Raw genomic sequence first — 25,176 nt, 5'->3', positions numbered from 1 at the left:
TTGCAGGGGGCCTGGGGCGAAGAGGCCAGGCAGACAACATTGCTGGAAATTGGGCTCAGTTCACCAATGTTGCTTGGCACTCTGCTGGAAACTGGGGAGTTAGGAATGAGAAAGACCCGGTCTCCCCTTGAAGGGGCTTATAGGCTGATGGAGGAAACTGACAATAATATTATAGTAGTAGCAAACATTTATTGAGTACTTATGCACCAGGCACTGTTCTAAGCACCTTATGTGTATTAACTCACTTATTCTTCACACTCTGAGGCGGTGAGGCCCAGAGAGGTTAAGTAACTTGTCTAAAGTCACACAGCTAAGAAGTGGCAGAGCTGGGATATGAACTCAGGAACCTGGCTCCTGCCCTCATGCCCTGAAGCATGAGAGTTTTAAAACTGACCACAGCATGGGCAGAGGATGGTGAGTGCCCACAGAGAGGGGTGAGATGGGAGCCTAAGTGGGCGGTGATGAGTTTTGCCTTAGGGGAGGATCTTGGGGAAGAGGAGGAGAAGGTGGGTCCCTGGGCTGGGTGGGTTGGGCAGGTGGAGAAGCAGGAAGGGTATTTCTGGCAGAGGGACCAGCAAAGGCTCAAGGGTGGGAAGGCCTGAGCTGAGTTGGAGAGAGTGGTCCTGCTCTGGGAGAGGGTGGGTTGTGAGGCTGAGGAGGGGGCCAAAGAGCTGCTGTGTGACCTCACCGCCCAGGTGTGTCACTGGAGCTGGGGGCAGATGGGGCGGAGGGCTGGGGTCTTGTTCTGTAAGTGGCTCCCGGCAGAGGACTCTGAACTAACTCGCGGCAGTCCTGGGTCCCGCTGTCCGCTGTCCTCTGATTTGCTCTGAGAGCCTCGGGCAGACTCCCCTTCTCTGAACCAAACCTTAGAACCGGGTGGGACTCCCTCGGTCGAAGAACGCCAGCCATGGCCACTGAGAATAGGGGAAGGCTGAGAATGGGGGACTGGGCTGGGCAGGGGTCTCCCTGGGGTGGGGGCAGCCAGGAACCAGCCATCGCTCTGTGCCTGTCCCCCTCAGTCCCGTCTGGACACCACCTGCCTCCAAACACCTTAGCTTCCTTTTCTATTTTTTTCCCACCTTTCTCGCTTCAAAGGTGTTTTGCCTAAATGGGTTTGTGTTAAGATATTAGGTCGATCACTCAGCAATTTCCCTCTGCTCAGAGCTGAGTGCCATGAATAATACAGCTCTGAACACCACTGCGCTGCCTGGCAGCTTCCTGGGGAGGGGACAACAGCCCCAGCTCAGAGGCCCCGAGCCCCACAGCTGCCTTGACTGGTCCCCCAAACCCTGCATCCTCCCGCTCCCCAAAATATGCCCCCAGGGCCTGGGCCTGTCACAGGTGATCCATTTAATCCTCACACCAACTCTGCAGTGTCTGGGAGGTGGGGTAAGGCCATCCCCGTTCAGATGTGGGAATGGAGGTTCGGAGGTTCGGAGGTTCAGAGATGCTGGGCGACTTGGCTTTGATCTGGAGCAAGTAGGTGATTGACAGGGGACGTGGGCCCCACCTGCGCCCAGACTCAGCCTCCTGAGTCATGCAGGCCAGCTCTCTGAGGCTGTGCCCCCTGCACCCGCAGATCCGGCCCAGTTCCCCAAAGGGCCAGGGCTGGGCGTGAGTGGAGGGCCTGGTGGCAGAGGGAGAGGGTTTCAGAGGAAGACAGGACTTCACCTCCTTGGGGCCCCTGAGGCTGCTCCATAAGTAGTTGTTGGATGAGAGAAGGTGCTGGACCTCTCCACCCAGTCACTAGCCCACCCCACATCAGCACTCCCAGCCAGGCCCACCTCTGGACCAGTGCTCAGGTGTGGCCCAGGCTGGCCTGGCTCCTGGGAGGTGCGGATGACCTGGGAGGTGCTGGTGGCTGGCCTGCAGGGGGACCTCATGGTGCCTTCATGTGAAGGGATTTCAGGTAAATCGGGGAGATTCAGGAAGGAGGCCTTTCTACCTTCAGAGGAGGATGGGCCTGGGGGGGGGGTGCCTTGCGCACAGGTGTGGATCTGTGAGACGTGGGGCTGTGTGAGGGGCGCGTGGTGACGGCTCACTGTAGGGCTGCTGGTAGTTGTGCTTGATGGCATATGGGTGGGTGTGGTCGGGCAGGGTTATCATATGAGGCTGTGTGGTGTGTGTGGTGTGTGTGGCTGTGTGTGTGTGTGTGTGGCTGTGTAGGGGGATACGTGTGTGTGTGCCCCCGGGCAGTTGTCTGAAGTTAGAGTTGCGTGCACACGTGACAAGCGGGGCTTTCCATGACTTGTGTGCTCGGGTTTGTCGCTCTGTGACTATGTGTAGGATGTGACTGTGGGAGGTCGGGTGTGGTGGAATGTGGCTGTGTGAGGCCGTGTGGTTGCTGCCTGAGCTTGTGTGGCTGCAGCTGTGGGATTGTGTGAGGTGTGACGGTGTGTCGGTACCTGTGTGTGGCTGTGTGCGTGTCCTTGTGGCTGTGAGGCTGTATGAGGTTGTTGCCAGGTTCACGCCTGTGATGGGGTGGGGCTGTGGGTGGTGGGTGGGGCTGTGTCTCTGCATGAGGGTTTGTGACCGTGAGACCGTGTGAGGCCGTGGTGGTGTGTGGTATGTGATTTTGTGAGGGTGTGTGTCACCATGGATGTGTGTGTGTGTGTGTTCAGGGCTGGAAGTGTGGGGGTGGGCACTGAGGGTGTGCAGGAAAGAAAGGATGTGCGTTCTGCCTCCAGGCTAAGGCCCCCGGTCTGGCCAGCACCTGATCACCAGGGACAGTTCCCAGGTTAGTGTCCCTAGTCCCCAGAGCAGACCCCCCAGCCCAGAGTCCTGACTGGAGCTGAGTGATGTGGTCCTGTCCTCCCAGCTCCTGCCCTCCTGCCTCAGCACCCCCCGCCCCCCCCCACAGGCCTGGCCCACTCCCTAGGGGCGTTGGCTCCGGGAGGCAGACCCAGGCCCTCACAAACACCATCACATTTGGCCCTCACTCCAACTCTACCAGGTGGAGTTTCTTTAAGTCGTTCCCCGTTTTACAGATGGGAAGGGTGCTGCTCAGAGAGACTAAATAACTTGTCCAAAGTCACACAGCCGGGAAGCAGTGGAGCCAGCATCCTCTCCTCTGCCACAGGCTGGAGGGGAGGGGAAGGTGACCACAGGTGTGATATTCCTGCTTTGCATAAACCTTTGATGGGGTGCGTCAGGGAGACACTTCGTGGCAGGAAACCAGGGTGACTGCCCCCCTTGCATTGTCCCTTAGTACCTGGGTCTTCCTGGCTCCAGCCACACCTCTCACCAGTGGGCCCACTGCCCCCCGCCGGCCAGAGCACCCTTGGCTGCAGCACGGAGGAGAGTGTACGACCTCATGCCCTTCTCCGCTGGCCCAGCCATCTTCGGCCCTGGGCCTTGGGGGCCCCTCCCATTGCACAGCTGTCTTCCACCTTTCTTCCCTTGCCCTTCCTTTGCGTGTGCATTTCCTGAGTGCTCACAGGAGGGAATTTGCATCGAGGGGAGGTAAAACCCTAGTAGAAGGCAGGACTGGGAGACGCCCAGCACGCCAGTAAGCGTGCAGCCCTGGCCAGTCCTGTGAGGACAGACACCATGCGTGGATTGTCTTTGTGGCCCAGAGCCCGGCACTGAGTGGGTGCCAGGGGCAAATGGGTGCCAAGTGCCTGTGCACACGGACGTCTGGCACTTGGTGTGACCAGGTCGTGGCTCAGGGGGGAGGTCACAGTGGACTGTAGGGGTCAGGGAGCCTCCCCAAGGAGGTGGGAGGGTTTGAGCAGGTGCCCACCCTGGATTCCTATGGAGCCTCTGCCCCCACGCCCGTGCCAGCGGCTCCTGCCATGCTGCCCCTTCCGTTCCTGTCGGTTGGGTGCTCAGGGGCTCATTCACCCAGCACACGTGGATCACCGCCTGACCCGAACAGGTACAGGATGCGTGCTAGGCCCCGTAAGCCCCATGCAGAGACAGATGCCAAGGAGATAACTGAGGCCCAGCGAGGGAAGGGCTGCAGGGGGTCACTCACCGGCCCCAGGTCGGGGCACTCCTGACCCAGGAAGCTGCCTCTGCACAGGCCTGTTTGGGAAGCAGATGTGGTTGGATGGCGGATCCTGGTAGAGACTGAGTGAGCTGGATGTGGCAGACTTGAGGAGAAGATGTAGGTCTCAAGTGTCACACACACACATACAAAGGGAGTCACTGAGGGTTGTAGGCAGGGAGCCATGTGTCGGATGGATTTGTGATTTAGCAAGAGGCTGCAGTGTGGGGAGCAGAGCTGGGAGCAGGAGCCAGAAGGGGTTGGGGGCCATGGACCAGGCCCAAGCCACCCCCTAGAGAGGCCTCGAGGTCCCTGAGGAGCCCCAGGCCCAGCTGGAGCCAGAGCTGGCTGGAATCAGGGTCCCCCATTACCGTCCCCCCAGCCCTGCTCACCCTGGAACAGCCGCAGGTTGGGGGGCATCGCTTAGGGCCTGGGCATCTTCTGGACCTCAAAACACTTCTGACCGCCGCTCTGCTGCCAGAATCCACCAAGACAGCTCCATTTATTCAGGCAGGGGCTTCCTTCCCAGTTGGAAACAAGGTAGCGCCTTATTAGCACCCACCCATCTGAGTAGCTCCCTTTCCTAAGCAGATTTAGGGGGAGGGCCTGGCTTCTGGAGTGGGAGGAAAAGAGAGAAGGCCTGTGTGTGTGCGTGCATGTGTATGACAGGCCATACGGTCCAGGGTGACTCCCAGCCTCCCTCATGCCTTCCCCCCACCTCCTTCTCTCCCAGGAACCTAGGGCAGCCTGGGGGACCCCCCCGCCCTTGGTTGTATAACTCCCTCATTTCTCTCTATGTTGCAATTTGCTGCCTTCGCATTTTGCTGTAATGTAGATTTTTCCACTCGATTTCCTAAAATTTGTCTTTTCATTGTTTTTCTCCCTTTTTAAATTTAAAAGGCCAAAAAAAAAAAAGGGAAAGAGAAAGGGGGTGCCCATGTCTGCGGGCCTCCTGGAACCTGTCACTGCTGCTCGGACTGTGAGCCTGGGCCTGGCTGTGCCCCCTGCACTGCTTGGCTGCAGGGAAATTGCTGGAAACTCTGGAGGAGGATTCTTCTCCTCCTGGGTCTGGAGCCCAGGGTTCTGGGTGCTGGTTGGGCAGAATGAGCAGCCTGGGATGTGGAGTGTGAGCCCAGGTCCAGGCGCTGGAGCAACAGGGCGTGGCATGGAGTCCCCTGGAGCCGTGGATGTGGTGCCCTATCCTGGTCACCTGGCCCAGAGGGTCTGGGCCGTTCTCCACCTGCCCCACTGCCTGTGGGCTGGCCCCTGTCAGGGTTGGGGCCCAAACCGTGACTCAGGGCCTGGCAAGAATAGGTCTCCTGGTGAGTGAGAGAATGAAGGAAGGAGGTGAGAGGGATGCCCAAGTCTGGAGGATGTGGCTGGGAGCTCAGGGCAGGAACAAGAGGGCCCAGGTCTCCCGACAGCCCCCTACATGGAGGTGGGCTTCTGCCTAACTGGGCCACCAGGGAGGGCACAGCTAAAAGTGCGGGTGCCATGAAGGCATCTGGGGACTTCCTGGAGGGGCTGGCCTCGCAGCATGGTGGGGAGGACTTGTTTAGACAGTGGAGTGGGGACAGCCTGCCGGTGGGGGCCGGGGAGGTGCTGGGAGGAGGAGGAAGCTGAGCACAGGGGCACTGATCATGCTGTGTAAACGCAGGTCCCTGGGCGCATCAGGGAGACTCCTCCAGTGGAGACTGAGCTGACCGACTCCCCCTGCTGTCCCTTAGTGCCTGCAGGTTTCCGTGTGCCAGCCCTCAAACAAGCTCCCTGGAGCCTCTGCGCTGATGAGGGGAGCCAGGCGCACACCCTCCCAGGCAGTGGAGGACAGAGAAACGAGGTCATTTCAGCAATGCGCCCTCACTGGAGGGTGGGAAGTCCTAAGTGTTTCCAGTTCCTGGCTCTTAGGCAAGGCCGCAGCCCCTAGAGAGAAGTCAGGGCAGAGCCCAAATCTGCCTTCAGCTGTGGGGCCAGGCCTGAGCCTCCTGTCCTCGGACGAAACCTGCTGGAGAGGGGGTGCAGCCCCTGGCCTCCCTCCTTCACATCACCCTGCTTGCTTCCTCCTCTGCCCTGACTCCCAGATGCTCTCCCTCCCTCCTGCCCTGTGACGGGAGCTGCATCAGGGTGGGCTCTGTGCTCACGGCTGCATCCCAGCATCTGAACCGTGCCAGGCACATCCTGGGTGGGCAGTAAATGTCTGTTGGCCCAGGGAAGGGAAGGTGGTGGTAGATGGGGCAGGGCTGTTGTCCACTGTGTGTTGTCTTGGGAAGCGCACAGTGGGCTGGCACCCGGGGCATATTCCTCTGTCCCTGGTGTGCTCCCGCTGGCCAGGAGTGCTGTCCCCTTGTGCTTCTCCTCCAGCCAATTGCTCTCTCTTTTGGTCTTGCTTTCCCAGCTAGACTCTGAGCTCCCAAGGAAGGGGTCCCACTTGTTATTGTTTCTTTAAGGACTGATTATGCCAGGAACCGAGCAGGACACTTGAATGAATGAATGAATGAACATGCAGACCCAGCCCTGCCCGTGAGGGGTGCAGTTGGAGGCAGACACTGACACATATCCATCAGCCGGACCCTGAGAACACTGGGGAAGGTCACCAGACAGCAAATGGAAAGGGTGCAGAATACAGCAGGAGACCGATATCAAGTTTTACTAGTTTTTCTCCATTTCGTGTTCAAGTCGGGGCGAGAAGATAGGATTTCAGGAGCCAGACGGCTGGAGGAGGAGGGCGGCCCCAGACAGGCTCCCCTCGCACCTCCCCTCCAGTGTCCTGTGGACGCCCCTGGGCCGGGCATGGCCGCGTGGCCCCATTTCACAGATGCGTGAAGTGAGGCCCGGTGTGTGAGGAGCAGGATGCCTTCCCTGTCGCTCGTGTCTGGCAGTTCTGTCTGGCCTGGATTCCGGGGTCCAGATTCACCAAGCATTCACATTTTGTCCTATTTGCTTCTGATTAGTTTTTAAAGAAATGGAATGTGGGTTGTTGGGAATCCACGCCTGTGGAGCCCTCCTCAGTCGGGCTCCTCTCCTTCCCTCCCTCGAGTAACCGTGACTCTGATGCTGGTGGTTCCCTTCTTGTCCTTGTTTAGCCATTTGGCAAGCATTTATTGAGCACCTGCTGTGTGCCAGGCACTGTTCTAGGAACTGGGGAGAACCTAATGAATACAACAAAGTCTTCTGCCTTCATGCAGCTTTTGCTCAGATACCCGTGTGTCCCTGTGTATCACACGCCGTATTGCACTGGTCTTTAAACTCTGCAGAATTGGGACAGTCATGCTGCAATTTGCTTTCTCAGTCAATGTTAAGTTTTCAGGATTCCGTCATGCTGATCCTTGAGAGCTGTTTTCTTTCTCTTAACGGCATCGTACAAACGCACCGCGGTTTATCCATGCTTCCATCGTGTCGTGTTTAGGCTGCTTCTGTCGTTTCGCTGTTTCAGTCAGCGCCGCGGTGCAGGGCTTTGTGCGCTTCTCCTGGGCCACATGCGGCTTCTCCGGGCAGGGGTGAGGAGGGGCCGTGCTGGCCTGTGGCGCCGGGCACACTCGGCTTCACTGGACGTCAGCGTGGTCTCTGGAGCACTCTAATGGACGCTGCTGTGTCACAGTGGCCAGCTTGCTGGTAGCAGAGGCGGGGCCTTGAGGGGTGGGAGCAAGGACTAGTCAGTTCAGACGGGTGGGACGGTGCAGGTGTGGAGATGGGGCAGGCTCGGGCCGCCTGGGGTGGGCTGGGCACTCACTGCAGGGCTGGGGTGAGGGCAGGGGTGGGAGTTGGAGAGCTAGGAGAGGTGGGCGGGCTGGTGGGGCCCAGGGAGGAGTGGGGATGCCCTGGCACTTGCTGCGGGGTTTTGGGCTTTCGTTCAGGTGGCTCTGCTTATGCTGGGACGCAGCAGGTGGGAAGCAGTGGGAGGGCTGGGCTGGATTCTAAAGCCCTGGGGCAGGGGCGAGAGCCTCATCCAAGGTGGGCTCTGGCCCAGCTGCCGAGTGCCCCTGGGCAAAGTGCTGCCCTCTTTGGCCTCAGTCTCCTTGCTCCCAGTCCAACTTGGGCCAGGAGGTCTCCGTGGTCCCTATTGCCCATTTGCGTTGATGTTCTTGGCAAGTAGCCGTGGCTTCCCGCCCTGGCCCTGCGTGAGGAGGCACTGGCCTGGCGGGTGGTGAGGCTTAAAGCAGGCACCTGGCGTCTGGGTGCTTGCCAGGGGGCTGGGCAGCTGGCGTGTGGAGTGAGGGGCATGCCAAAGGGGACCCAGGAGGGCCTCAGGGGCCCCGGGGAACCATAGACGCCCCCATGCCCCCTCCCTTCTTATGATCCTCCCCCTGGAGCCCGGGGGCTGTGGACGGTTCCAGGCCCTGCCAGAGTTAGGGAGTGGGCTCCATGCTGCTCTGGTTGAATTTGGTTACGTGACTAGCAGTGTCATTTAACTGGATTCGTACTTTATCCAGTGAAGGGGCCATGGGGGAAAGGAGTAGGGTTTGGAGAGGTGTGCCCTCCCTGGGGGAGAGGGTGTCCCAGGGAGTGTTAGCCACGGTCCCCACCGTCACCACCGTGGTCCCCATGGTGACGGAGGGCTGGCAGGTTTGGTATATGACTTGGGGTCTTTTCAGGAGTGGGAGGTGCTGCCAAAGAAGAGGATTGACAGAGACCCAGTGCGCTAGGCCCTCCCCTCTCTACCAGAGATGGGCTCTGGACACAGACCTGGTTCACAGTCCCACTCACTGGCTGTGTGACCTCTGACAGGCTCCTTAGCCTCTCTTAGCCTCAGTTTCCTCCTCTATAAATTGGAGCTGTACTGACGATACTGACCTCAGATGAGTGAATCCATGTAAAATTTGCAGAATAACATTCAACACGCATTAGACGCTCCGTCAACGTTCACTCGTATTATTGAGCTCTGCATAACCCCCCGCCCCCATCTCCCCTCCCTGTGGTTGTTAGAATATCACATCCTGCTCAGACCTGCTCTCATCTCAAGTACCCTGTGGCTCACTCATGTTCTAGCTGACAGAGCCATGGTCACCTAATTCTTCCTTCACAGCGAAACGGAGCGTGCAACACGTGCCCTGGGGTGTCAGGCGGGCCCATCCCATGGAACCTCTCAGGGGAGCATCGCCCAGAAATACTACTTAATCTAAGAGTTTCTCCCTGATGGAGGACAATTCACTCCATCCCCTGCCTCCCTCCCCTCTGCCCTGTGGGCCCCCTCTTCTTGGAGCCAGGTGGCTCATCCTCACCCCCCATCTAGCCTCCTCTTGTCCATCTGTCTCCCCAGATGCAGGGAGAAACATCGCAATTGGCCCACTTTCTAATGGAAAGGAACCATATGGAGGGTATAGCTGGGAGCTGAGGGCCCGCCCGGCTGCCTTAGTGCACTGTGGGCAGGAGGCTGGGTCCCCTTGGCTCTCTGTGACCCGGGCCTGGAGGGGGGCCTGTCTTGCCCAAGGATCCTCGCTCCTTGTGTCCCTTCCCCATGAGCTCCTGGTAACCTGCTTTTCTCCAGTGCTTGGGACTTCTCTGGGTGTCTTAGGAGAGGCGTGGGGAGCTTGGCCTCTGGGGAAGAGGCAAGAAGTAAGGGAGGTAGGTGCTGGTCAGGGTGGGGGCAGAGGGCCAGGGGGCAGGGATGTGAGAACTTCCTGGGGCAGGGATGTGAGAACTTCCTGGGGCGGGGATGTGAAAGTGCGTGTGTGTCACGTGGCCCCAGGCCTGACAGGCGCCTGGCACAGGGCAGCCTGCCTTCTAGTGGGCGTACCTTGTTCTCCCCAGAACTCCCCGCCACCTGGCTGCTTACGCCTCCTCCTCCTGAGACTCAGCTGCGTGTCACCGCCTTGGGGCACCCTTCCACACCCTGAGCACCTTGCAGCTCAGACACCTCCAGAGGGACATGGGCTCAGGTGCAGAAGCCTCAGGTGGCCCTGGCCTGGGCCGGGAGGCCATTAGGAGGCCTAGGGGTGCCCAGCCAAGGCGGCTGGTTTGAGGCATTGGCTGTGATCCTGCTTGTGGTGGAGCTGGGCTGAGACCCCTGAGTGGGACCCAGAGGAGGGTGGCAGTCTTAATAAACGGGCTGGCTTCATTAAGAATAGTCCCTCATGCTTTTCCATCAACCAAGCCCTGACTCTGCCACCGGGGGCCCTGGAGACTCCACTCTTCCCCAGTGGGGCAGGGAACTGTGTGGCTTTGGGCAAGCCACTTTTCTCTGAGCCTCAGCTTCCTCACCCGTCAAACCTGGTTGCTGCTAGAAACGGTGGTCCACGATGCTTTTGTACCAGATCAGTGGGATTTAAATATCTGAAGGACACTTGTCCCCCACCAGCACGGAGAGACCCATCTGAGGCCTGGAACCGGCTGGGTGAAGTTGAATGTGCTCCCAGGGTGTCTGGGTGTGAAGCCGGGCCCGCAAGGTACGGGCTCTGCCTCCCAGATGCGCCTGCAGGCTTGGGGCCAGGCTCTTACAGGGCAGGGAGCTCACGAGGCAGGAGATCTGGCCTCTGTCCCTCGTCCGGGCCTCAGCCAGGTAGACCGTGGGCTGGAGAAGGAGACTAGGAGGGCTCCCAAGCCCCCCAACCCCAGGCAGAGCTGCTGCGGCCCCTCCAGCTGAAGCTACACATTAGAATGGCCTTCCCGGCTTTCTGGAGCTCCCTGCTGGGGATCTGATCACAAATAAGATGGGGGGCGAGGGTCAAGGCACCCTGCAGGGCCCGGGCTGTGGTGGGAGCTGGAGAGGGGCCTGCGGGAGCCCGGGAAGGAAGCTGGGAAGACCTGGGTGAGCACTGTGGCCAGCTGTGCAGCATCACTGCCCGGGATGTGTGGTCTGAGTCAGCAGCCGTGCATGCTGCTCTCACCAAGGAGCCTGTTGATGAGCGAAGGCCTGGGGACAAGAGCCCCGGGAGGTGTGTGTGGATGTGGGTGTGGGGCCACTAATGGCCCAGGGTGGACAGTTTGCTCTGATCTCAGATTTACTCTTCCAAAAAACCTTATGAGGTGGTTACAATGAAAATAAGCAATGCTTACTAAGCACTTCCTATGTGCCAGATATTACTGTATTTGTGTGCATTAATTCACTTAGCTTTATATCAACCTATGAAGTAGGTAGTATTATTATCTTCACTTTATAGATGATGTATGTGAGGCACAGAGAGGTATCATAACTGCCCTGAGGTCACACAGCAGTAAGAAGCAGAGCCGAGATTTGAACCCAGGCAGTCTAGCTCCTAAACCCAATGCTGTATTGCCTCTTGCCAGCAGCCTATTTTATATATGGGGAAACTGAGGCACAGAGAACTTAAGTGACATGTTCAGGGTCACCCTGCTAGTGAGTGGTAGAATGAAAATTTGCACTGTGGCTGTTCTGACTGCACAGCCTATGCCTGCAGATCAGGACGCAGGGGTTAGGAGTCAGGCTGGGGGACCCCAGACTTGGTCTCCTGCTGTGAGCATGTGTTGGGCGTGAGTGGGGAGAGACTTGGGCTCCCCTGCTGGCTCCAGGCTGACTGGTGCCCTTCCCGCAGGGGGTGTGTGCATCGCCCAGTCGGTGAAGATACCGCGGGAGCCCAAGCCGGGGGAGTTCGACAAGATCATCCGGCGCCTGCTGGAGACCTCGAACGCCAGGGCAGTCATCATCTTCGCCAATGAGGATGACATCAGGTGAGGGCAGGTGACAGTGGGGGGACTGGGGGCCAGGCTTGGGGAGCGCCACTGGTCCTGTTGGAGACCTTCCTGGACAAGCAGACCCCACCCTGGGATCCAGAGAGCTGGGGTCCGGGAGTGAGTGTGCGGGCTGGGAGACCCCTCAGCCTGGGGCACAGGATACTGCTGATGGCACGGCTCCCCATACCCCTCCCTGTTTCCTGCATCCATTCTACCAATCAGGGATGGTAAACAAGTGCTTTAATGGAGGGGCTAAGACCATGCACTTGGGGCCACAGCACCTAGGTTCTAATCCTGCTCTACATCCTGCTAGCTGTATGACCTCAGGCAAGTTTCTCAACCTCTCTGGGGCTCTTTTCTAGGCTTGAAAAAAAGAGCTAATGATACCTGCCTAAGAGTGTTGTTAGAGAATTGAATGCAGAGTAGTGGGGAGAGGCCTGGGCTGGGGCACACAGTCATGGTGGGAAGTATCGTCACCTCCCTGGGCCCCAGTCTTTGAGTGTGAAGAGCGGGGACAAGTGGGCTGTGGGTGCCAGGACCGTAAGTGCAGAAAGCCTGGGCCAGCCACCTCTCCGCACGTCTGCCCTGGGTCTGAGTCAGAAACTCAGGGGCACTTAAAGATGACCCTTGAGTGCCCCACTGAAACACTGCCTTCCGGCCTGTTCCCTTGCTACCATTGGAGACGGATGTGGGGGCCAAGATGGGCCAGACCTCGAAGTTCCCCAGTCTGAGGGGAGACATCTCCTGCTCTGGGTCCTGCGGGGGAGGCGTGGCCCCTGCATTTGCAGAGGAGCTGAGACAGCAGATGTGGTTACGCTGTCAGAGCCCCCTGTGCCCTCAGGCGGCCTCTGTCCGCTGGCCCAGCCAAGGCTGCCTGTCTGCCCCCACGTGACTCCCTCCCCGTCACTGACCAGCGTCCGCTCTGGGCCCCATTCTCTCCCACACCTTTCCCACTTGGTAAAGACCCCGTCCTGGACTCCTGAGTTGCAGCAAAACAGATGTCCCCCCGGAGACGTTGCCCGGTCCCTGCAGGGACAGATCGGGGAGGTTCTGGAAGATCAGTAAGGTCTCCAAAGCCAAAAGGGCTGACTCGAACGGGTGTGTCTCAGGCAGAGAAATACCAGGGAGGGGGAGTCCTCAGAGGCCCCGTGACAGCTCTGAGCCCAGCGCAGAGGCTGCTCCCCGCCCCCTCGAAGCTCACAGTCCCCTAAGTTCTGGCTCTGGATGTTCTTGTCCGCAGGTCAGCCAGCCCCGGGGGCGGGAGTGGCTCCTTCTGAGCTCTCTTTCCTCACTTGAGTCACCAGTCCCTGCACTCCGCCCCCCCGTACCCACCCAAAGCCCAGCACTACCCGCACACCCCGCCCCGCCCAGATATGCCCCGACTGCTGGCCTCCTGCTCAGCTGGGATGTATCCTGAGCCGGGAGGGAGGATGAAGGCGCTGGGTCACTGTCCCAGAGAAGAGGCCCCTGGGGGCAGGGGGAAGGGCCTTAGAATGACTCCCCAGGTGCTGGAGGAAGTGTGGTGGGAGGCAGGGGCATTTCTGGAAATCCACATGCATTTTCAGAAGCCAAATAAACCCAGAAGTAAAAATAAACCCAGGTGACTGCGGGTGGAGGGCTGGGAGCCCTGGTCATCTCTGGCTGGCCGGATGCTAGCAGGTATTAATAGGGCTGCGGCGTGGGTGCCGAGAGAAGCCCCACCTGCGATTAGTGTGCCCTGGGGGGCTGCCCTGGAAGGTCGAGAGTCGGGAGATGATGGAGGAGGGAAGGTGCAGGCTCTGGGGCCTGGGAACATGTTTCTCCCTGGCAGCCCCAGGCCGTCCTGCCCTAGCTGGCCACCTCCTGCACAGGCCTCACAGCCACCCCCAAGCCCTTGGGTCTGTGTCCCGGCCCTTACCCATGGGAAGCACCTGGCCAGTTTCTAATATCCTGGCCTCTCACTTGCTGTGTGATCTTGAGCAAGTTGCTTGCCTCCTCTGTGCTCCAGTCTCACCCCGTGGAAGGAGCTGGGTTGGGGGAATTCTGCCCAGTCCTCCCTGGTTTTCTTCTCCTAGAAGATGCTTTGAGGGACCATTTAGTTCATATATCCATTAAGCATTGACTGAGCGCCTCCTGCGTGCTTGGCCCTGTGCTGGGCTCCAGGGTCCCTGACTTGATAAGACCACTGTCACAGTGGGACTGGGGAGCGGGGTGAGCACTTGGCTGCCCCCGCACTTCCATCCATCCAGGCAGGGTGTGGGGAGCGGCTCTGCAAAGGACCTGGGCTTCTGGCACAGAAGGAGGTGGGGTGGCAAGGGCACTGCTGGCAGGGGAGCGAGTGCAGAGGGGCGAGGGGGTGTGTGTGCACGTGTGACAGTGGATGTAAATGTGGGAAGGAGCTGAGGGATGTGGCTCCGGGCGGCATGAACTCGAGAGGATGGCGGGGGCAGATGTAGCTCCAGGGGCCTGAGTCAGACCTGGGGCAGGTGCGGACCGAGGGACACAGGCGTGGTCTTTGCAGGGATAGATGTAGCCCTAGGGGACAGGAATGGCTCTGGGGGAGCACACTGGGCCTGTAGGCAGGTGTGGGCCTAGGGGCTAAGGGTGCATGTGTGGGTGAGGGGAAGCCACAGGCTGATGGGCATGTGTGGGCCGGGAGTGGGGGGATCTTGAACCTGGGGTTCAGGCAGGGGTGCTGGGGCAGCTGTGGGTCCTCGGCTCATGTGGGCCAGGGGTGGGGGATCCAGACACAGCCTAAGATACAGGCATGGGCTGTGAGGGGGGCAGGTGTGGGCCTGGTCTGGGTCAGCCAAGGGCCCCCGAGCACGTGTGGCCAGGGTGGGGGCAGTGGCAGGGCAGACACGGCTGGGCTGGGCTGGTGTGTGTTCCCACAGGCGCGTGCTAGAGGCGGCACGGAAGGCCAACCAGACAGGCCACTTCTTCTGGATGGGCTCGGACAGCTGGGGCTCCAAGAGCGCACCTGTGCTGCACCTGGAGGAGGTGGCCGAGGGCGCTGTCACTATCCTCCCCAAGAGGATGTCCGTGAGAGGTAGGCCAGCAGGCCTGGACGGCACCCGCCAATCATGCCCACCTCCGCCATCAGCGTCATCCCTGACTGGTCCTACTTATTGCAGACCCCTTCCTCTCCCACTGTCATCTTCCCACATCCTGCCTCTCCTCCTTCTTGGCCCACAGCCTCTTTGAGCTCAGGTGTTGGCCTGGGAGTCCTTTCTGACCACACTCGATCCAGCCGGTTTCAAATCCAGATTCAGGACCCCCCTTTCTCCCTTCTCTGATACTTTGGGTGTGGGAGACGTGTGGCACGTACAGGAGGCTCGTTTATCAAGGACTGTCCTTCATCCCTCCCATCCCCTCTCCCATCTGGGACAGAGGAGGCAGGCCCTCCCCTGCTTGGAGCCAGTCTTCATCAGATGGGAGCCGGGAGCTGCAAGAAGAAGGGGCTGTGCCAGAGCGCGGGGGCCTGCCTGCAGAGCCTGCCTGCATCAGGCAGGCCCTGGATGGGGTCGGGGATGGGCCTGACCTGCTCGGCGTCCTTTCCTCTTGGGGCAGAACCCACAGTCACCCTGGGGAGGAACAGTCTGGTCTGGCCGGACCCTCGCTGTGCATGAGGCATGAAGCTCCCATTAATGGCCCCATGTGGCAGGACCTCCCTGACCTCACGGTGGGGGAGGCGGGCTCCCGGCCTTCACCCCTGCCTCGCTCCGTTCAATAGGGTCCAGCACTGATGCAGCTGGGAAGGCCTGCAGACACTTGCCTCCACGGAACTTTCCAAGAGCCTGAGCCCTGAGCAGGAGAGGGACTTGCTCAAGGTCACACAGCAGTGTCCTCTGTTCACCCCGAGGGAGCACAGGCAGCGGAAGTTTCCACGTCATCCCTCTCGGCCTCACCCCATGATAAACACAAAGTAACAGTAACTAGGCTATTGGTCCCTAGAGATGCCAGGCCCCTTACCGACGGCCCATTTAGTCTTCCCAGCAGCCACATGTAGCAGACGAATACATTAAGGCTTAGAGAGATTAAGTGACATATAGCAGCTATTAAGTGGCAGAGCTGGGATTTGAACCCAGGGTTTGCCTGACAAGTCCCTCTCTTTCTGGGACGTGAGAGAAGCCGTTAGAGCAGTGGTTCTCCTCTGGGGGTGGTTTTGACGCCCCAGGGACATTTGGCATTGTCTGGAGGCATTTTTGCTTGTTACAACTTGGGAGGGATGCTACTGGCGTCATGTGGGTTGAGGCCAAGGATGTTGATGGACATCCTGCAATGCACAGGACAATGTGTTCATAGTGCCAGAGATGAGAGACCCCATTCTAAGCCGAGTGGCTCCCCTCAATGCCAGCAGTTCTCGTACAGCTCTGACAGTCATTCAGTCTTTACCTGGACCCTGCCGGAGGCGGCAACCTGACCACTTGGTGTGGGCCCCTTTGAACTTGCATGCCTTCTGGCCCGTCCCAAGCAGCTCAGTCAACTGTGCACATTACACAGAACGGTCATTGTTGCAGAAGGGGCACTGGGAGGAGGCGGAAGGCAGTATTCGCCTGCCAGCCTGCCCACCCCGGGATGGGGTTTTCTGGGCTTAGAGTAGAGTTGATGAGTCCTGTGGAGCATAGGGAGGAGGAGGCTGCATCTGTCAATGATGGGGAAGTTCTGGACTTCAAGGGAGAAGATCCAGGTCCTGGTCTTGCTGTGTGACCTAGATCGTCCCCTACCCTCTCTGGTCCAGTTTCCTCTTCAGAACCAGAGAGCTCAGGTGCTTCCAGCTTTGGGCATCCTTCGCCGGGTCTCTGCTCTAAGCTCAGGAATCAACCCCCCACCCCGACCCCGCTCCTTCTCTAAGCAGCCCGATGTTAGCATTTTGGCGGTTAAAAGGTGGCGGAAGCATCTTCACCCTGTACTTCTCTTCCACAAAGGCAGCAGTTGTAAGATTACACATGCTCCCCCTGGGACTTGAGACAGCTCTTTTCATTTTGAATGAAAAGAAATGCTCCACATTTTGTTTTTTCCGACTGGGCCCTGGATCAGAGGATGTGCACTTCCCTCCCTGCCTCCGCCTGGGCCATCTCTAAGCCTGGGGGAAGCGGGGAGGGCTGGGGCAGGTGGGGAAGGGGGGCGTGAGGCCCTGACGTCCTGGTTCCCTGCCAGGCTTCGACCGCTACTTCTCCAGCCGCACGCTGGACAACAACCGGCGCAACATCTGGTTTGCCGAATTCTGGGAGGACAACTTTCATTGCAAGCTGAGCCGCCACGCGCTCAAGAAGGGCAGCCACGTCAAGAAGTGCACCAGTGAGCACGCGTGCGGGCGGACCGGCCTTCGGGGGCGGGGCTGGGGCTGGGGGGAGAGGGTTGGGAGCCCGAGCAAGGGGGTCTGCAGCCCGCGGCCCAGGCAGCGGGGAGATGGGGCTGCGCCTGGGGGCGGAGTTGCGGGCCGAGGGGCGGAGCCTGAGGGGGCGGGTCCTAAAGGGGCGGGGCCAGGGCAGATTCGGTCTGACACCGAGAGGTCTTGGGGGTGACAGGGCTTAAGCTGGCAGAAGCCACTGTACTCTCTCGGAGAAGCCATCGGTGACGCTTCCGAGTGGGGGACGGGGCTCCTGGGTCTCCGCAGAGGCGCCGTCTGGCCTATGGACCCCGTGGGGTTCATCTGGACGTCCTTAGGTCGAGCCCAGAGAACTGACCTAACCCCAGCTGGCCAGTGAGTCCCGATGCTCACCTGTCTGAACACTTTACAGAAACCATCTCTAACCTCTCGGGGTTCTCTTAGTCACTCAACAGACACCAGTTTGACTCCCGGGATGCACCTGGTTCTGTTCTCAGCACGGTGGATATAGCAGTGAACAACAGAGCCAGAAATCTCTTGGAGTTTTTATCCTAATGAAGAAACAGACAATCAACAAGATAAATAAGTAAATATAGAATATGTCAGAAGGAAAACGTGCGGTAGAAACACATAACACAGAGAAGGAAGAGGATGGGCCCCCTGCAAGGTGGCATTTGAACAGAGCCCTGAGAAGGACAGGGAATGAGCCGTGGAAGGGCGGGCCATGGGTCCACTTTACAGAGCCGAACGCAGAGGCTCAGGGAACCTCAGTAAAGGGAGCTGAGTTCCCACAGAGGGGAGGTGGTAGACAGGATCTGAACCCAGGCCTGATCTAGGCCCGCGGCCCCCTGGGGTAGCCATTTGGGTGCAGCCATATGTGGATACGTTCTGATGTGGGTCCTTGTGTGCTCTTGGTCTGGGCAGCTCTGCAGCAGGACCCGGCCTCAGTGACATGGGGGGAGCTCTGGTGTCCCTCAGCCTGGGAGGTGCTTTGCAAGGATGATGAACTCCCCCTTATATCCTCCTGGACTGACTGGTGCAGGTGGGCAGGGGCTGGATGAGCAAGGGGCCACTGAACTAGCCGCAGGGACATGCTGTGTGCAATCCTTGCCAGAGAGGTGGTCCACTGGGACCAGGGGGAGGGAGCATGATGAGGTGGGCGTTAGGTGGGGAGCATGCTGCCCTCTGGTGGTCAGGGGCCACTGGGAATCATGGCCACTTAGGACTGTGGTGTCCCTTGGGGGCCCAGGCAAGTGCACATGTGGGTGTAGGTGGCGGTGTGTGACTGTGTATGTGCATGAGTTGGTATGTCTAAGGGAGAAGGGGTTTGTGTGTGTGTGTCTGTGTTTGTCTATGTAGGAGCTTGTGTTCCTGGGTTAGCTAATAACCCATAAATGCCGCTGTTTATTATGCATCTGTTGTGTTCCAGACACTTTAAAGACACCTTCATAACAACTCTAGGGACTTTTGTGATCCCCGTATTATAGAGGAGGATGTGCAGAGGCAGCAAGGCCAAGCAACTTGCCCAAGGCTGCACAGCGAATGCCTCCCTCAGGCAGAAATGAGAATGGAGGTGTGAGAAGTGTGGGAGGCTGAACCTTGTGGGGAGGGTGACTCTGCTCCCTGCTCACTCCTCTTCTCCCGGTGTAATTATTGAGAGCATCCCCTTTAATTCTCAAAAGTGCCCAAGTGGGGATGGAAAATTGTATGTTCACCCTGATTCTAGGCCACCAGACGTGGCTTGGGGATGGGGATGGGTGAGACTGGAAGTGGGGGAAAGATGGATAGCAGGGGCCTCTGGGCCCGTGTCTAGCCCACCAAGGGTGAGAGGCTTTCTGGCATCACCTCTTGGTCTGGGAGGGGTGGGAGAGGAGAAGGCCTTGCTCAGTGCCCATGGGTGCTGTCCAGACTCCCAGTGCTGGGGATTTGCAAAGGCCTCCCTGGCGGGTGCACAGGGCCAAGGGCCACCTCTCGAGCAGCCCCGAGGGCGAGGGCAGAGTGTGGGCCGACTGTCAGAGCAGGTGGAGGAGGGGGATCAGAGCAGGACTCAGAGGAGCTCAGGGCTTCCCTGTGAGCCTGAGACAAGCTCTGCACCCTCCCTGGGCCTTCGCTCTCTCTTCTGAGACCTGGGTTTGCTGGTGAGCCAGCCCAAGGGGTCTCGGGACGAGTGAGACAGCATTGACAGAGGCACGTGGTGAACTATAAGATGGTGGCTCTGCAGCCTGGCTGTGCCTTACAATCACCTGCGGCTGCTCCACCCCCACCCCCACCCCCACAAAACAGACCCTCAGGGGTGGGGCCTGGGCCCTGGATGTTTTGAAGGCTCCCCAGGTGGTCTCTTGCGTATTTAGAGCTGGAGACCTTGGGCCGGAGCAGTGGTTCCCAAGCCTCGTTCACACTGAATTACCTGGGGAGCTTTGAAAACTGCTGATGCCTGACTCCCACCCCCAGACATTCTGATTGAATTGGTACTGGATGCAACCTGGGCATCAGGATTTTAAAGAGCGCCCCAGGTGGTCCTACTGTGCAGCAAAGTGTGGGAACCACAGGCTGAGAGGGAGAGGTGGGTAATGGGAGGGAGGACGGCATGCACCCCAGGAAGGACGGAGGGTGTGAGCAGAGGAGCAGAGCTGGCATGAGCGTGGGGAGCGTGTGCGGGGGGAGGCCTTGAGGACGGCACCTTGCAGCTAACCTGGATCCTTCTTGCTGTGTCTGAAGCCCCAGCAGAGGCTGGTAAGAGTCTTGAGTGGCCCCAAGTCAGTGTGGGGAGCTGGGGAGCCCATCTGTCGTCTGTCTCTGGGTGAGGGGAGGGCAGGGGGCTGCTGGGAATGTCTGTGGGACCTGAGGCCCACCCCTGGGGAGGGGAGGGCGGGGGCTGCTGGGAGTGTCTGTGGAACCTGAGACCCACCCTGGAGGAGAGAGAGGCAGCTCTGGCTTCCCCATGGTCCTTCCCAGGTTTGAGCTGAGCTGGTCCCTTAGGCTGGGAGGTCTGGGGTGACCCCCACGGAGTGCTGGCTCTGGACTGGGCACCTGGGAGGGAGGGATGGGGGAAGGACTCACCCCTGGGTCTGGGTCTGACTCTGCCTCCTCCCTGCTGTGTGACCTTGGACAAGTCATTTAACCTCTCTGAGTCTCAGAAACTTGTCTGTAGAACAGAGAAGACATCCTCCCTCTCAATGGATTGTTGTGAGGATCAGAGATAAAGTGTATGAAGAGGCTGGCTGAAAAATGATGCCTGTGTTGGATGCTGATAAAATGGTGTTGTCTTCGATATACAGGGGGGTGGGAGAGATGGGATTTACAGGCAATTAGGTAATTATCAGTCCAAGTGTGTTGGTACTGATTCCATCTGTCAGCTGTAGGATCCCGGATGAGGGGGTCACCATCCCAAGGGTGGGTAGAACATGGGTGCTGCACCCATTTTACAGAAGGGGACACTGAGGCAACTGGAGAACATCACGGCACTAGAGATGTGGCAGAGCTGGACTCACACCCCGGCAGCCTGGCTCTAGAGCTGGGGCCCCACCTGCCCCTCCCATTCCTTCCCTCCCACGCCTCGGGCCCCCCTCTCTCTTGCCTTTGCCTGGCTCTGTATTCTCCCCGACTCTGTCCCAGAGCCTGGCTTCCCACTCGCCTCTCCCAGGTGCCTGCCCCGTCAATACCGGTGGCCTTGGATTGGCCCACTCTGGTCCCTTGATGCCAACAGACTTGATGGTCGGCCTCTGCCTGTTTCAGCGCCAGGCCCCACCTGCCCAAGGTCTCACAGTGAGAAACTGCCACTCTTCCGTGCGCCGGTCCTTTGCTTTCCAAATCCATCCCTTCCACCCCAGGTCAACGGTGGGCCAGGTGACCTTCTGAGAGTGTGGGAAGGACCTGCTCATCCTGGGGCCTTACCCTCGGGAAGATTCCATCCGTCCTTCAAGGCTGTCTTTGAGACAGTTTGAGGGCAAGTACTTTATTTGGGAGGGATCCCAGGAAACCCTGGTAGGGAGAGAAGGCAGCCATAAAGGGTGTGAAACCAAGCAGGTGACCACTGTGACCCCCTGGAGCTCTGCTCGCCCTTGGGCTCTGGAGACAGAGAGGAGCACACCTTTCCGTCATCCCTCTGGAGGCGTGAGGGAGCTGGGGTATGTATACACCAACACCCGTCGATCACTGTGGCTGCTCCTGCAGGGCATTCACTCCTCAGCACCTCCAGCCTGCCAAATGGCTGGGCAAAGAGGGCTTCTGTGCCTAGAGAGAGTCTCAGAAGAGTGGCAGGTGCTGGCGGTTGGAGATTGGGCTGGTGGGTCTCCAAGTGGTAAGGGTGGGGGGTACGGTGGGCCCCCATCGCTTCTCAGACATACAGCTATGAGACTGCTGCAGACTTGGGTGTGAGTCCTGGTGCTGCCGCTTCCCAGCTGCATGACCTCGGGCAGGTCACTTCACCTCTTGAGGCCTCAGTTTCCTCATCTGCAAAAGGGGAATCATGTCACCCACTCCCGTCCCCCTGGAGCCGGGTCCCCAGCACAGTGCCTCCCTCACGGCCTCCTGGAGAAGGGATGGAGGGGATTGCAGGAAGCACGTGCGGGTGGCCCAGGCTCACCCCCCACCTGAGCGATCCAGGGGTCACTGAGCGGGCGGTCTCTGCAGCTGTCAAGGCCTGAGAGAGGGCAGCTCCCGCCTCCCTCCTCGCCTCCTGGCCCCCTCCCTGGGAGCCTGCAGAGCAGGGTGTGGGAATTAAAGCCGTAAACAAGGCAGATGTAGCATCCGTCTTTTTGACAGCACTGCCAGCCAGGTGATGGCTGAGCAGAGGAAGGCCCGGTTTATGAGCAGATAGGAGAAATTTACTGCCTGCCGCTCCCGGGGGCCGAGAGCTCTGAGAGGGAGGGCGGCTGCGTGGTGGCTGGGGACGTGTGGGAAGACGCCGATCGCCCAGCCTCTGCTGAGAGCAACAACGGCAACAACGATAATAGTAACAGCTAATATTTATATAGTATTTGCTACTTGTCAATTTAGAACTCGTCTGTTCTAGCGTTTTGCGTTTAAATCTTCATAGCAGGCCATTTTACAGATGAGGAGACTGAAGCACAGAGAGGTTAAAGACTTGCCCAAGGTCACAAAGTAATAAGTAGCAGAGCTGAGATTTGAACCCAGGCCATCTGGCTCCAGCGACGTCCCCCCTTGGGCCGGTGCAGATACCCTAGCCCTAGGGCCCTCCTGGCTATTCCAGCCTGGCTTTGACGGATCTTCCCGCCTCCACAGTCCCACGGGAACCTGAGGAAGCCCCCTTCCTGGGGGAAGGAAGGAGGACCAACGTTTGGAAGTACCCACTGTGCGCCAGGCCGTGCTGCCTGTTAGAGGAGGTCGCATTTGCTCAGCCGTCAGCTGGTGGTGGCCAGAGGGGTCCTGGGCCTGCCCCTCAGTGCTGCCGCTCACTCGTTCAATTGCATTTACTAAGAGACTGACTGTGTGCCCAGCCCCGTGCTGGGCTCTATGAAGGAGACAGACCTGCCCCGGGGAGCTTTCCCTGCAGGTGGGAGACAATCTGGCCTTGCGACCACGTGGTGTATGAGGGCGTGGGCCCAGTAGTCCTCAGAGAGGGCAGATCCGGGAGGCCTCTTGGAGGGACATTGAGAGTGCTGGAAACTAGGGAGCTTGCACTTGTAAGTCGGGAAGTCAGAAGTTGTTGCTGGGAAGGTGATGCTTGAGCAGAGACTTACAGGCAATGAGAGAGAGAGAGGCATGTGGAGACCTGAGAAAGAGCATGCTAGGCAGAGGGCACAGCATGTGCAAAGGCCCTGAGGTAGGCTCATACCCGGCGGATCTGAGAAGCAGTGAGGAGGCCCCTGTGGCTGACGCAGAGAGAGCAACAGGTAGGAGATGAGGTCAGAGAGGCGGGGCGGGGGTGGCACAGATCACGTGGGCCTCCTAGGCAATTTGTAAGGATTTGATCTTTTCTGCAGAATGAGAGAAAGCCATTGCAGAGTTTGAAAGATGACTGACGTGATCTAATTTATGTTCTAAAGGCTCGCTCTGGCTGCTGCCTGGAGGAGATGGGGGCGAGGGCAGAGGGAGACCAGATGGGAGGCGAGTGCTGGAGGCTAGGTGGGAGGCGATGGGAGCCGGGAGCAGGGTGGTGGCAGTGGAGGTGGCAAGAAGGGGTCAGATTCTTTATAAGTTTTGCCATGTGGTGCAGAGTTTGCTGCAGGATTTGAGGTGAGAGAACGATGACAGAAAATCAAGGATGACTCGGGGGTTCCTGGCCACACCCTGAGGTGGGGGTGGGAGGGTCAGGCTGGGGCGGAAAGTCAGGAGTTCTGTTTAGGGTGTGTGGGGGGTGAGATGCCTGTGGCGGGTCCAGAAGTATAAGGTGTGGGAGCTGGAGTGAGGGGAGAGGCCCGGCTGGCCTTGTAATTTGGGGAGTTGTCAGCATACGGATGGGACGGGCTGTGGGCAGCAAGGGGGTGAGTATAATCAGAGGTCCAAGGACTGAGCCAGGGCCACTGCATGTCCAGGGGTCGGGGAGGAGCTGAGAAGCAGCAGCAGGGAGGCAGCGGGAGGCAGGGGGAACTGGAGCATGGCGTCCAGAATGGAGAGAGCGTGGGGAGGAGGAGTGACCGAAATGTCCCATGCTGTGTAGGGGCCAAGTGTGACGAGGACTGAAGTTTCCTTGGAGAGGCGGGTGTGAAACCCAGAGTGGAGCTGAGCAGGAGAGAAACTGATGACAGTGAGTCGGAACAACTCTTTGGAGAAGTTTCATTGTACACAGAGAAAGAGGAACGCTAGCTGGAGGAGAAGTGGGGTCAAGACCCTCCACTTGTTTGTTTAAACGGGAGAAATTAGAGTGTATTTCTGTGTTCATGGGAAAGGTCAGGTAGAGGGAAAACTAGATGCTGCTGGAAGCGGAAGCTTGGCTAAGGGACGAGGGAGAGGGCACGTCCACGGCTGATTGTGATTCAGGTCCCCAGAGCTGCGTCCCCTTCCCGCCCCGGGCCCCACCCGGCCTGGGAGAGCCGAGCGCAGGCTCCGGGGGCCGAGGGACAGGGAACAGCCATCCTGGGAGCTGCCTGTGCAGGTGCTGAGCGTGGCCTCTGCCGCGGGTATTACTCGTCTCTGCTGGTCCAGGGTGCCAACCTCATTTCACAGACGAGGGCATGGGAGCTCAGAGATGCCAAACAACTCACCAGACCCACAGGAGGCTGAATGAGGGTTTCAAGCTGCCCCCATCCGGTCCTGACACATGTGTCCCATTTCTCAAACTGGGGTCTGTGGGTGTCGGGGGACCCATACTTGAGGTCAGACTCTGAGGGACCCAGGAGCTCTATGATGATTCTCAAACTTTGCCTTTCCGTTTGGTGACCGGCCAGAAGTGGTCTTTACTGATGCAAAGACACAGCTCTGCAGCTGTGATGATTTGCAATTGGAAGTCACCGTCATGGCCAGGCCTCAGCTGCTCGTGGCAGTATGTGCATCCTGGGGTCACGTTCTTGGGGGTCTGGCATGATTGATTTCCTTCAAAAGTGGCCTGTGGCTGGCTCAAGGTTGAGGAGCCCTGGGCGGTACCACCTGGGAGCTCTTGGGGCCGGAAAAAGAACACTTGGGGGAGTCAGGAGCCCACCCCCGCCGGGCGGGTCCCTCCACCCAGCCCCTCGCACCTTGGCTTCCTCGTCCTGAAATAGTGACCCCATCTACCCAACCAGCAATCCCGCAAGACACCTGGGCTGGCTCAGGGTTCCCTGGGACAGGGGTTGGCGGAGAGCTGAGGCTGAGTTTGGGGGAACAGACCTGGGGAAGGGGGGGCCAGGCTGAGTTGTTTGCAAATACCCCAGACTGGAAAGCAGGTGGCTCGATGGAGGTTCATGCTTCAGGGGAGGGGCCAGTGCTGTGGGTCTGAGGAACAAGAGTGTGACTCCAGATGAGGGAGAGCCTGCCGTGTGACTGCTGGGAAGGCCGGGCAGGGCTGGGGGTGGTGGAGCCTGGCCTCGGCATCAGGATTTGAGGACCCTCAGAAAGCCCTCTGTGTCTCAGCGGGGTGATGGGGACAATGACTCGACCACAGGCGAAGTCAGGGAAGAAGGGGAGTGGGGAGCACAGCGTGGTGGCTTTCCCCCCATCTGTGTGTGGGCAGCCAGCTGACCTGGCCCTTGTCTGCGTGGGGTAGGTACTCCGCGCTCCTCTCATGGCGAGGAGGGAGCCAGCGCATGCCAGGCTGCAGACAGGACGGAGGGAGGCCCCTGGGGTGGGGAGTTATCCAGTGGAGGAGTGTCAG

The 25,176-nt window shown here is 59.0% G+C and overlaps 1 protein-coding gene across 8 annotated transcripts in view; it reads left to right on the top strand.

Annotated features, from left to right (window-relative positions):
- Positions 1 to 25,176, top strand: part of GRM4 (glutamate metabotropic receptor 4) — a 116,004-nt gene that overhangs the window by 68,700 nt on the left and 22,128 nt on the right. For 7 of the 8 annotated variants that reach the window (XM_023624740.2, XM_070245413.1, XM_023624742.2 and 4 more), the window contains 3 exons: positions 11,476 to 11,611; positions 14,488 to 14,642; positions 16,754 to 16,894. The exons of the other annotated variant lie outside the window; for it this stretch is intronic. In XM_023624740.2, the coding sequence (XP_023480508.1) occupies positions 11,476 to 11,611; positions 14,488 to 14,642; positions 16,754 to 16,894 (432 nt within the window). The remainder of the gene's footprint in view (positions 1 to 11,475; positions 11,612 to 14,487; positions 14,643 to 16,753; positions 16,895 to 25,176) is intronic. 8 annotated transcript variants of the gene reach the window in all.

This window comes from Equus caballus, chromosome 20 (genome assembly GCF_041296265.1).
Source record: "Equus caballus isolate H_3958 breed thoroughbred chromosome 20, TB-T2T, whole genome shotgun sequence".
Lineage (NCBI taxonomy): Eukaryota > Metazoa > Chordata > Mammalia > Perissodactyla > Equidae > Equus > Equus caballus.
The sequence above is the reverse complement of the archived record's forward strand: the minus strand, read 5'-3'. Positions and strand labels throughout refer to the sequence as shown.